The 13,362-nt window shown below is 40.8% G+C and overlaps 1 protein-coding gene across 2 annotated transcripts in view; it reads left to right on the top strand.

Annotated features, from left to right (window-relative positions):
* The window catches only part of LOC137384248 (ras-related protein Rab-40B), a 164,334-nt gene extending 157,707 nt beyond the window's left edge, over nt 1-6,627 (top strand). For both annotated transcript variants that reach the window (XM_068057989.1, XM_068057988.1), the window contains one exon: nt 5,527-6,627. In XM_068057989.1, the coding sequence (XP_067914090.1) occupies nt 5,527-5,795 (269 nt within the window). In that variant the 3' untranslated portion in view covers nt 5,796-6,627. The remainder of the gene's footprint in view (nt 1-5,526) is intronic.
* Nucleotides 6,628-13,362: the final 6,735 nt, after the last annotated feature.

Genomic DNA, 13,362 nt, shown 5'->3' with positions numbered 1-13,362 from the left:
CAGACCAGGTAAGGACTGCAGATTTCCTTCCGTCAAGGACATTAGTTAACCAGATGGGTTTTTACAACAATTGACCATGGCCAGCATTGGACTAGCTTTTAATCCAGATTTATTAATTGAATTCAAATTCCACCTTCTGCTGTGGTGGGATTTGAACCCATGTCCCCAGAGCAATACCCTGGGTCTTTGGGTTACTCGTCCAGTGACAATACCACTACACCACCGCCTCCCTTAGTGCTGTTCGGGAGGGTTTAAACTAGCTTGTCAGTGGGCTGGGAACCTGACGGGTAGCTCAAATTGGAAGGAAGTAAAGCTGGTAACAGGAAGTCTAAAAGTAGCAAGCAAAATTAGAAGGCAGGCAAAGCAAAGGCGAGTATCAACTAGGCAGAGAATGCAGAATAATGTCAAAAAGACAAGGTTAAGGGCAGTCAACCTGAATGCACATTGCATTCGTAACAAGGTAGATAATTTAAAGGCACAAATAGAGGTAAATGGGTGTGCTGTAATTGCCATTACGGAAACGTGGCTACACGGTGACCACGATTGGGAACTGAATATTCAAGGATACTCAACATTTAGGAAGGATCGGCAAAAAGGAAAAGGAGGTGGTGTTGTACTGATAATGAGGGATGGGATCGGTCAGGGAGGATCTCAGATCGGAAGTGCAAAATGTGGAATCTGGGTGGAGCTAAGAAACAGCAAGGGGCAGCAAAGATTGGCAGGAGTTGTTTATAGGCCACCAAATAGTAGTGGTAGTGTGGGGCATGGCATTAGTGAGGAGCTTAGAGAAGCATGTAGCATAGGTAATACAGTAATCATGGGTGACTTCAATTTGCATATAGACTGGGTAAATCTAATGAGTGCTAATGCTTTGGAGGGTGAGTTTCTGGAGTGTGTTAGGGATGGCTTTCTAGAGTAGTATGTTGAACTAACTAGAGAACTGGCTATTTATGATCTAGCATTATGTAATTCGAAAGGACTAATTAATAATCTTGTAAAAGAACGTTTAGGGATGAGTGAGCTTCATATGATAGAATTTTACATTATGTTTGAAAGTGAGATAGTTCAATCTGAAGCCAGGGTGTTAAATTTGAACCAAGAAAATTATGAAGGTATGAGGAGCAAATTGGCTGAAGTGGATTGGAAAATACATTAAAAGGTATGACAGTACATAGGCAATGGATAGTCTTTAAAGAATTATTACATAGTTTACAGAACCTTTACATTCCTTCAAGGCACAGAAACCCAAAAAGAAAAGTCAGTCAACCATGGCTAACAAAGGAAGTTAACGATTGTATAAGATTAAAGGAAAAGGCCTATAAAGTCCAGAAATAGTAGTAAACCTGAGGATTAGGAGGATTTTTGAATACAGCAAAGGAGAATCAAGAAATAGATAAAGAAAGGGAGAATAGAATATGAATGTAAACTAGTAAAAAAAAAAACAGGAAAATGACTGTAAAAGCTTCTATAGGTGCGTAAAAAGGAAACATTTGGCTAAGACAAATGTGGGTCCATTACAGGCAGAGTCAGGAAAATTTATAATGGGGAATAGAGAAATGGCAGAGAAGCTAAATGATTACTTTGTGTCTTCACTGAGGAAGATGCAAGAAATCTCCCAGAATTAGAGATCCAAGGGACTAGGGAGAATGGGAAATTGAAGGAAATTAGTATTAGTAAGAAGCTTGTATTGGAAAAATTAATGGGACTAAAGGTTGATAACCCCGGGATCTGATATTCTACATCCCAGAGTGTTGAAAGAGGTTGCTACTGAGATACTGGATGCATTGGTGATCATCTTCCAAAATTCTATAGATTCTAAAATGGTTCCTGCAGATTGGAAGGTAGCAAATGTCACCCCACTATTTAAGAAGGGAGGGAGAGAGAAAACGGGGAACTACAGACCTGTTAGCCTTTCGTCAGTAGTAGGGAAAATGCTAGAATCTATTCTAAAGGATGTGATAAGTGGACACTTGGATAATAATGACCTGAGGAATTGGCAGAGTCAACATGGATTTATGAATGGGAAATCATGTTTGACTAACCTGTTGGAGTTTTTTGAGGATGTTACTAATGGAATTGATAACTGGGAGTCAGTGGACATAGTATACTTGGATTTTCAGAAGGTTTTTGATAAAGTCCCCCACAGGAGGTTGGTTAGTAAAATTAAAGCACATGGGATAGAAGGTAATATACTGGCATGGATTATGGATTGGTTAACAGACAGAGAACAGACAGTAGGAATAAACGAGCCTCACTCACACTGGCAGGCCATGACTAGTGGGGTACTGCAAGGCCCAGCTGTTCACAATATGTATCAATGATTTGGATGTGGGGGTCAAATGTAATATTTTCAAGTTTGTGGATGATACAAAACTAGGTGGAAATCTGTGTTGTGAGAAAGATGCAAAGTGGTTTCAAGGGGATTTGGACAGACTTAGCGAGTGTGCAAGAACATAGCAAATGGAATATAATGTGGAAAAATGTGAGGCTATCCACTTTGGCAGGAATAGATGTGTAGAGTATTTCTTATGGTAAGAGATTAGAAAGTGTAGATATACAAAGGGACCCAGGTGTCCTCATTAATAAGTCACTGAAAGCTAACATGCTGGTGCAGCAAGTAATTAGGAACGCTAACGGTATGTTAGCCTTTATTGCAAGAGGTTTTGAGGACAGGAGTAGCTTCAATTGTGTAGAATCTTGGTTAGATCGCACCTGGAATACTGTGTGCAGTTTGGTCCCCTTACCTTGGAAGGATATTATTGTCTTAGATGGAGTGCAACGAAGGTTCACCCGACTTGTACCTGGGATGGCGAGACTGTCCTATGAAGAGAGATTGGAGAAACTGGGCCTGTATTCTCTAGAGTTTTGAAGAATGAGAGGTGATCTTATTGAAACCTACAAAATACTTAAAGGGATAGACAGGGTAGATGCAGCTAAGATGTTTCCCCTGGTTGGGGAGTCTAAAACCAGGGGACACAATTTCAAAATAAGGGGGAAGCCACTTAGGACCGAGATGAGGAGAAATTTCTTTACTCAGAGGGTTGTGAATCTTTGGAATTCTCTACTGCAGAGGCTGTGGAAGCTCAGTCATTGAGTATATTTAAAGTAGAGATTGACAGATTTCTAAATACCAATGATATAAAGGGATATGGGGATAGTGTGGGGAAAAAGGCATTGAAGTGGATGGTCAGCCATGGTCATATTGAATGGCAGAGCAGGGTCGATGGGCTGAATGGCCTACTCCTGTTCCTATAAGCCTTTGACCTCAACCCCATCAACTTCCTTGGCTGTCATCTCAGGCTAAATCTCTAAAATGGCAGATCCTTGAAATCAGAGTTTTTTTTCCCACTTCCAAGCTGTTGCCAAGAATGCATTCTTTCACATCTCTAAGATTGCCTACCTCTACCCCACCAGCCCTTCCTCACTAATCTGTATCTTTATCACCTTGAGGCAAGACTTATTCAAAGCGGTTCTTACTGGCTTTTGTTCTCCACAAACTTAAAAAGACCACAGTTAAGATCCCTTCCTCATGCATTTTTGCCTTCCTTTTCCACAGTCATGGACATTTCTTTTGTCCCTCCAGCACTGGATATCTCCCCATTCCAATTTCCTCCATTCTTTCAGTTTTGTGCCTTTTGTAATTCTCAAAATCACTCCACCTTGACTCTTTCCTCCGCCCCCCCCCCCACCCCTCCTCCTGTCCCTCACCCCCTCCCAATCTTTGCTCCTTTTTATGCTTGTTGCTCCTTTGCTTCCCTTCACTTCTACAAGACCTAACACATTATACTTTTCATTTTAAAAACTCTGAAGAAAAGTTAAGTTGTTCACATCTTAAATTACTTCTGTTTACTGGTTAGTGTGTAGTGAATTGTTAGTTTACAGTACATTTAAGAGGCATCTGGACAGGTACTTGAATGAGCAAGGCATCGAGGGATATGGAACTAATGCAGGTAGGTGGGATTAGTATAGATAGGCATTATGGTCGGCATGGACGCGGTGGGCTGAAGGGCCTGTTTCTATGCTGTACGACTATGACTCTATATATGAAAATCGTGATTTTTAAAATGATATTTTTGTCACAGCCATTTAACCATTTGGGTAGACTGAGTACTCTTTGGAAAGTCTGTCACAAGTTTATTGATCTGTAATATACAAAAGTCATGGGATTCATTCAGAAGGCATTGTAACAGATTTTAGTGAACAAACCCTTCCCCATGTGGGGGATATAAGAACATATTGTCTATGTTATTAACAAACTTGTTGGCAGTGCAGCAGTTTGAGGGTTAAGTTGTCCAGAAATTTATTTTCTATCTGATTTACTCAAACATGTTTAGTCTTGATAAATGTGGCATGAATTGTTGAAAGTCTATGTAAATGGCCTGCTGCAGGGTAGAGAATATTGTGCCATCAACTACCCTGTCAAATCAGTCCAAAATGACAGATTAAGTGCCTGCTGTACTAGATGGGAAACCAAGCTTTGGAATGCACAGTATACTGCTACCATCTGGTGGATGTCCTCATGAACTACACAACATTCTAAAATAAAAGCAAAATACTGCGGATGCTGGAACCACTCAGCAGGTCTGGCAGCATCTGTGGAAAGAGAAGCAGAGTTAACGTTTCGGGTCAGTGACCCTTCTCCGGAACTCACAACATTCTATCTCAGTTTTACAGCAATTCCTGTTTTAAACCATAGCAGTTTTGCAGTTAACTCTCCAGACGAGAATTATCCTCCTGAAACATATGTTTTCTATTTTATGGTAGATGTTCATATAGTTAGGACATATAGTTAGGGCGGCGCAGTGGTTAGCACCGCAGCCTCACAGCTCCAGCGACCCGGGTTCAATTCTGGGTACTGCCTGTGTGGAGTTTGCAAGTTCTCCCTGTGTCTGCGTGGGTTTCCTCCGGGCGCTCTGGTTTCCTCCCACATGCCAAAGACTTGCAGGTTGATAGGTAAATTGGCCATTATAAAATTGCCCCGAGTATAGGTAGGTGGTAGGGAAATATAGAGACAGGTGGGGACGTAGTAGGAATATGGGATTAGTGTAGGATTAGTATAAATGGGTGGTTGATGGTCGGCACAGACTCGGTGGGCCGAAGGGCCTGTTTCAGTGCTGTATCTCTAAACTAAACTAAACATTCCACCCAATTTGAAGACTTGATTTCTCATCCTGCTGTCTTTTGGGTCACATTCAGTGATAAAGATGATAGTGGGTTTTTAGGACACATTGCTTGAGAAATTGGGGCAAGGCTGCAATTTGGGAGAATTGCTCAGCAGCAATGTTTCCAACACAATTGTAAATAAGAATTTGGCAATTTTCAATTGTAAATCTTTTCATCTTTGTTCTATTATTTGTTATATCAATGATTGCACTACCTATGACTATATTATGACATTCTGTCTCTTCCAATAAATTAGTAATTTTTTGCTATTGGCACAACATATTCTTGGCTGTTCTTTGAGGCCTATTGTACTATTCCTAGATAAGTTTTTTTTTTATAACTGATGTATTGTTTTCTTTGCAGTACTAAGCCTACAGGATCTCTGCTGCCGAGCCATTGTTTCATGCACACCTGTACATCTAGTGGACAAACTGCCCCTTCCTGTTACCTTAAAGAGTCACCTCAAGTCTTTCTCTATGGCCAATGGACTGAATGCCAGGATGATGCATGGACGTTCCTACTCTCTCACAGCTAATGGTCGCAAACAAAGCAGTGTGAAAAAATCCAAGATCATTCGTCCTTCCCAAAGCCCAACACAGAGCTGCAATCGAAACAGCTGCAAAATCTCTTAGCTAAATCTACATGTGACAAAGAAAATTGAAATCTGATCACTACATATGCAGCCTGACAGGCTGGTGTCTCTGCTGTTCCAGTGAGAGAACTTATTCGACAAGTATATTTGAAAAGGGCCCATAAACTGTAGGTTCAAAGTTTGCACAAGGGAGTGAGAAATTATGCTGCTAATTTAAAGTAATTGTGAAAGGCATGATAGTCACAGGAATCTCAGATTCTCTGTGTGTGTTTCAATGGAGGTTGGGGAGAGAGATTGTTTCATCGTAGCTCAATGTCAAAACTTTGTCCATTTTTGTCTGAGTCAGACAATTGAATTGTTTCCAATTGTATTAGGTAGATTGGATGAATTAAGCATGCGTGATGTTGCTGAATATTTAAAGTGATACTGGGAGTTGGAATTTTAATTGCAATTATGCTATACTGTATTAAATATAAAAAGTCAAATTGGATCCTGCTGACAGTTGAAGTATCTTTTTGTAGGAATATGGTTTGCTTTGACAACTTGCAGACACCCATAAAATAACCTTCAAATTAGTATGTAAAGATCATATGCTGAAAAATATTAAGAATTTGTATGTTAATCCATTTCCAAGTTGCTCTGTTAGTTGTTAACTGTCGTGCATTAATACAACTTCAGTGATTTGTATATATCATTTTCCTTTTGGGACTGTGGTTTGTTTTTGTACAGAAACAAAAAAAACCTATGAAGTACAATACTAAGGGAATAAAAATGCCAAAGATGTAATTGGTAGAAAAGTTAACAGTGGGGAAAAAGATTTCTGAGTTAATTATCCATAATGTTTTGAAATTAAAACATTTTGTTTGAAAAAAGTCTTTCTGGGTAGAAGTATACTTCAAAATGACTGTGTGTGCCTGTTTTGTAAAGTGTGACATATTGGCATAGGTTTTACAGTCATAATGCTGATGGTAACCCATTTATTTCAATAAGTTGCTGGCTGCTTTACAGCCTGGGCCATTGCTGAATGGTGGGTTTCATAAACGAGATGCTTCCACTACAAAGAGTAAAGATGCCTTTGCTTTTTAAATATCTACATCTTGATGAAATGTAGAAAGATTTAAAGAGTGGAGTAACTGCCCAGCAGTTCCTGTGTTGGACTCTGAACCACAGTATCTACGTTTCCATTCCCAGCCTGAGCATTGACCAGTATTTTACCTCAATAGCTCTCAGTGGAAAAGATGTGCCTGTTTTTGATCAAATGCGAAGAGAAAGGCAGAAGAGGCCTACCAAGACTAGTCGCACCTACAGAAGTGCACCTGATGTCAGTCAGTTATAATATGTTGATGTTGGCAATACCATTGGAAGAACCACATCCGACCCGGCCCGAATCCTTCCTTTTTTTTCCCACCCCCGACCCGACCAGCAGTTAACTTGCCTTCTGGTTTTCACTGTTGCTGATCTGCACAAACTTAAAATAACTAACAAAACCACCTTTCTAGTCCAAAAATTAAATTAACATTGGAGCCACTTACCTGTGATAGAGTGTATCCAACCTGGCCCGACCTGAGTTCGAATGCCAGATCCGGAGGTGCAACCGGACCCGACCCGAACCTGACGCGTCGTCAGGTCCAGGTTGGGTAGCAGGCCTTTACTTGGATCCATCCTGTCTTCCACTCTGAAGGATGATCTCTGGTGACAGTTGGAATTGGGGGATTTATTTCTTCATAGTTATCTGGACAAGATAATTATGCAAACTAAAATAAAATCTTCACTTTTTAAGTTAACCAAAAGCTTTTGCAACAGATCACTGCAACTTTAAAATGTACAGGATATTTTACATTAATTTGTAATAAAAATGTATGTATCAGTATGCACTGAACTTCTGTATAAAACCAATTCTCAACCATTTTAGCAACTGAGCCACCAAAGAATTATAAACTTCCTATTTGCAAGGCTATCAATCATGTATGTATTTCAAGGTTACATATCTGTGTGTTACATACAGTAACCTCCTATGACACAGCTACAGCACACGCTAATTACAAAGTGTGCACTTCTAACTATTTCAAGTTTCTGGTATGGGTTTGATATCTAGTGAAAGTATTGAGTTTGATGTTACCTTGGTTTATCAAATTTGGGTCCAGTGTACATTTTCTGTCACCAACATTGAACCCAAACAAAATATTAGAGTACTTGATTGAATCTGATTTTTTTTTAAATTAGAGTGAGCTGCTGTGGCTCATGGAGTGGCATCTTAACACACTAGCAGGAGTCCACACATTTGTGCCCATTATCCTTCATACCACTGATCATGTATTAATCAACTGATGACCCAAGCCTCCAAGAGTACCTGAAACAAAAACAAGAAATGCTGGAATCACTCAGCAGGTCTGGCAGCATCTGTGGAAATAGAAGCAGAGTTAACGTTTCGGGTCAGTGACCCTTCTTCGGAACTGACAAATATTAGAAAAGTCACAGATTATAAACAAGTGAGGTGGGGGTTGGGCAAGAGATAACAAAGGAGAAGGTGCAGATTGGACCAGGCCACATAGCTGACCAAAAGGTCACGGAGCAAAGGCAAACTATATGTTAATGGTGTGTTGAAAGACAAAGCATTAGTACAGATTAGGTGTGAATATACTGAATATTGAACAGCAGCAAGTGCAAACCTGAAGAAAAACAACCTGAAAAAAACAGTGGGTAAGCAAACTGAACAAACTAAGATGAAATGAAATAAATGCAAAAAAAGATTGTAAAAAATGTAAAAAAAAAGGAAGAAAAAATAACTAAAAATGAAAGTAAAGTGGGGGGCTGTCATGCTCTGAAATTATTGAACTCAATGTTCAGTCCGGCAGGCTGTAGTGTGCCTAATCGGTAGATGAGATGCTGTTCCTCGAGCTTGCGTTGATGTTCACTGGAACACTGCAGCAATCCCAGGACAGAGATGTGAGCATGAGAGCAGGGGGGAGTGTTGAAATGGCAAGCAACCGGAAGCTCAGGGTCCTGCTTGTGGACTGAGCGGAGATGTTCCGCAAAGCGGTCACCCAGTCTGCGCTTGGTCTCCCCAATGTAGAGGAGACCACACTGTGAGCAGCGAATACAGTATACTACATTGAAAGAAGTACAAGTAAATCGCTGCTTCACCTGAAAGGAGTGTTTGGGGCCTGGGATAGTGAGGAGAGAGGAGGTAAATGGGCAGGTATTACACCTCCTGCGATTGCAAGGGAAGGTGCCCTGGGACGGGGACGAGGTGGTGGGGGTAATGGAGGAGTGGACCAGGGTGTCGCGGAGGGAACGATCCCTTCGGAATGCTGACAGGGGAAGGGAGGGGAAGATGCGACTGGTAGTGGCATCACGCTGGAGGTGGCGAAAATGGCCACCTTTTTACATTCCTTTTTACATTTTTTACAATCTTTTTTTGCATTTATTTCATTTCATCTTAGTTTGTTCAGTTTGCTTACCCACTGTTTTTTTCAGGTTGTTTTTCTTCAGGTTTGCACTTGCTGCTGTTCAATATTCAGTATATTCACACCTAATCTGTATTAATGCTTTGTCTTTCAAAACACCATTAACATATTGTTTGCCTTTGCTCCGTGACCTTTTGGTCAGCTATGTGGCCTGGTCCAATCTGCACCTTCTCCTTTGTTATCTCTTGCCCAACCCCCACCTCACTTGTTTATAATCTGTGACTTTTCTAATATTTGTCAGTTCCGAAGAAGGGTCACTGACCCGAAACGTTAACTCTGCTTCTCTTTCCACAGATGCTGCCAGACCTGCTGAGTGATTCCAGCATTTCTTGTTTTTGTTTCAGATTTCCAGCATCCGCAGTATTTTGCTTTTACTCCAAGAGTACCTTACTGTTTAATGCTACAATTCATTCATTTTAGACACACATTTAGGTATGTCAAATCATAGCAAATTACAACACAGAAGAAAGCCATTTGGCCCATCGGGTCAGTCAAAAATGAGCTACCCAGCCTATCCCCACCTTCCTGCACTAGGTCCGTAGCTCTGCAAGACATCTGAGTACCTTTTAAATGTGGTGAGAGCTTCTGCCTCCACCGTCCTTTCAGTCAGTGCGTTCCAGGTCCCTACCACCCTCTGGCTGAAAACTTCTTTCCTCATCTCCCCTCTAATCCTTCTACCAGTTACTTTATATCTATGCTCCCTGAATTTGATCCCTCTGCTACGATAAATAGGTTGTCCCTATTTCCTCCATCTAGGCCCCTCATAATTTTATACACTTCAATTAAGTCACCCCCAAGCTTCCACTATTACAAAGAAAACAACCCCAGCTTATCCAATATTTCCTTTTATAGCTAAAATTGTGTAGTCTTGGCAACATCCTTGTAAATCTCCTCTGCACTCTCTCCATGGCAATCACATCTTTCCTGTAATGTGGTGACCAGAACTGTACGCATTACTCGAGCTGTGGTCTAACTAGTGTTGCATACAGTTCTAGCACAACCTCCCTGCTCTTAAACTCTATGCTTCACCTAATAAAGGAAAGCATGCCCAATGCCGCCTTAATCAACTTATCGACCTGTCCTGCTACCATTAAAGATCATACATTCCAAAGTCCCTATCTTCCTCCACACTACTCATTTATTATCTATTCCCTTGCCTTGTTGCACCTCACACTTCTCTGGAATGTCCAACTGACTAGACCATCTATATCTTCTTGCAGTCTAAAGCTTTCCTCCTCATTGTCAACCACACGGCCAATTTTTGTATCATATGCAAACTTCTTTATCATGCCCCTACATTTGAATCTAAATCATTACTATGAGCTGCAAAAGGCAAGGGAACGAGAACGGAGCCCTGCAGAACCCCACTGGTAATGCCTTTCCATTACCCTTTGCTTCCTACCACTAAGCCAATTTTGGATCCAATTTGCCACTCTTCCTTGGAGCACAAGAGCTTTTACTTTTTTGACCAGCCTACAACGTGGGACCTTATCAAAACCCTTGCTAAAATCCATATCGGCCACAGCCACCGCACTGCACTCTTCAACCCTACTTGTCACCTCCTCAAAAATTCAATCAAATTAGTCAGACATGATTTCCCTTAACAAAATCATGCTGGCTTTCCTTGATTAATCTGTACTTTTCTAAATGAAGGTTTATATTGTCCTTCAATTAATTTTCCCACAATTGAAGTTGAGGTTAACTGGCCTATAATTATTCTGATTATCCCTCCCTTTTAAACAATTATACAACATTGGCAGTCCTCCAATCCTCTGACACCACTCTTCTGGCTGGGGAGGATTGAAATATGATGGTCAGAGCCTTTGCAATTTCCTCCCTTTTTTCTTTTAGCAACCTGGGATATATTTCACCCAGGCCTGGTGATTTATCTACTTTTCAAGACATCAAACCCTTTCATACTTCTCTTACAATGTTTATCCCATCCAATATTTCACACTTTTCCTCCTTAACTATGATGTCATCATTGGCCCCCTCTTTTGTGAAGACAGCCATGAAGTATTCAATAAGAACCTTACCCACATCCTCCACCTCCACACAGAGGTTAGCTTTTCAGTTCCAATCAGCCCTACTCTTTCCTTAGTTACCTTATTGCTCCTTTATATACTTATAAAATAAATTAGGATTTTCCTTGATTTTATTTGCCAGTATTTTATCATGCCCCCTCTTTGCTTTCCTGATTCCTGTTTTAATTTCACCCCTACACTTTCTGTAGGCTTTCTGCAGTATTAAGCTCTTGGTGTCTGACATAAGCTTCCCTTTTTTGCGTTATCTTACCCTGTATGCACCTTGTCACCTAGGGACTCTAGATTTGGTCCTCCCATCTTCTTTCTTTGTGGGAACATGTTTACCCTGAATCCCTTGAATTTCCTCCTTGAATGCTGCCATTGCCCTGACGCTGATTTATCTTCAAGTCGCTGTTTCCAGTCCACTTTTGCTAAATTGCTTCTCAGCCTAATAAAATTGACCTTCCCCCAATGTAGAATCTTTACTCTTATTTTATCTTTGTCCTTTTCCATACTATGCTAAATCTAACTGAATTATGATTTTGTGGTATAAATGATTTGGATGTAAATGTAGGGGGCGTGATCAAGAAGTTTGCAGATGATTCAAAGATTGGCCATGGGGTAGATAGCGAGGAGGATAGCAGTAGGCTGCAGAAAGATATTGATGGTCTTGTCAGATGGGCAGAAAAATAGCAAATTGAATTCAACTTGGAGAAATGTGAGGTGATGCATTTGGGCAGGTCAAAGAAGGCAAAGGAATACATGATCAATAGGAAAATACTGAGAAGTGTAGAGGAAGTAAGGGAGCTTGGAGTGAATGTCCACAGATCCCTGAAGATAGCAGGACAGGTCAATAAGGTGGTTAAGAAGGCATATGGAATTATTTCCTTTATTAGCTGAGGTATAGAATAGGTAGGTTATGCTGGAACTGTATAATTCATTGGTTAGGCCACAACTTGAGTGCTGTGTGCAGTTCAGGTCACCTCATTACTGAAAGGATGTAATTGCACTAGAGAGGGTACAGAGGAGATTTACGAGGATGTTGCCAGGACTGGAAAAATGCAGCTATGAGGAAAGATTGGGTCGGCTGGGGTTGTTCTCCTTGGAACAAAGAAGGCTAAGGGGAGATCTGATTGAAATGTAGAAAAGTTTGAGGGGCTGGTATAGAGTGGAGATGAAGGGTCTATTCACCTTAGCAGACAGGTCAGTGATGAGGGGGCATAGACTTAAAGAGATTGGTAAAAAAAATTAGAGGGGAGATGAGGAAAAACTCTTTCACCCAGAGGGCGGTGATGGTCTGGAACTTACTGCCTGAAAGGGTAGTTAAGGCAGAGACCCTCAACTCATTCAAAAGGAGTCTGGATATGCACCTCAAGTACAGTAAGCTGCAGGCCTACGGACCAAATGCTGGAATGTAGGATTAAAATAGGTGGATCGTTTTTTGGCCGGCACAGACACTATGGGCCAAGTGGCTTCTTTCTGTGCCTTAAACTTTCTATGATTCTTTCTATGATCACAATCACAAAAGTGCTCTCCCACTGATACTCCTTCCACTGCCCTGCTTCATTCCCTAACACTAAAAATGAAAATATATTCATACTTTCAAGTATGAAATTGAGCTGCACATTATTATTGATGCATACAAACAACATTTTGTAAAAGCAAAATACTGCAGATGCTGGAAATCTGAAATAAAAACTCAGCAGGTCTGGCAGCATCTGTGGAGAGAGAAGCAGAGTTAACGTTTCCGATCAGTGAACCTTATTCAGCACTGGGTATCTTATTAGACAGGTCTTTATACTTCTCAATTTAGGCTTTTTTTTTGTAGAGATACTGGCAGATCTATCATGACATTGCTCTCAGGTAGCCCGGTACCTGGATTGCAATGTTTAATGTTTACCACGGTCTCCACTGCAGCTTAATTAAAACAGCAGTTTGTCCATTCCTTTAATGCAGCAAACTTACTGAAGTAGTAAATCCAACGACTGACAAGAGATAAAAAATATTACACACAATATTGATGCTGAAAGATACAGGCCTCAGATATTACATTTGTAATACAGCTTCCTAGCACCCCCTTCACAAAATTTAAGATGCACACTACTTTGTTCTTCTC

This window comes from Heterodontus francisci, chromosome 26, assembly GCF_036365525.1.
Source record: "Heterodontus francisci isolate sHetFra1 chromosome 26, sHetFra1.hap1, whole genome shotgun sequence".
Classification (NCBI taxonomy): domain Eukaryota; kingdom Metazoa; phylum Chordata; class Chondrichthyes; order Heterodontiformes; family Heterodontidae; genus Heterodontus; species Heterodontus francisci.
The sequence above is the reverse complement of the archived record's forward strand: the minus strand, read 5'-3'. Positions and strand labels throughout refer to the sequence as shown.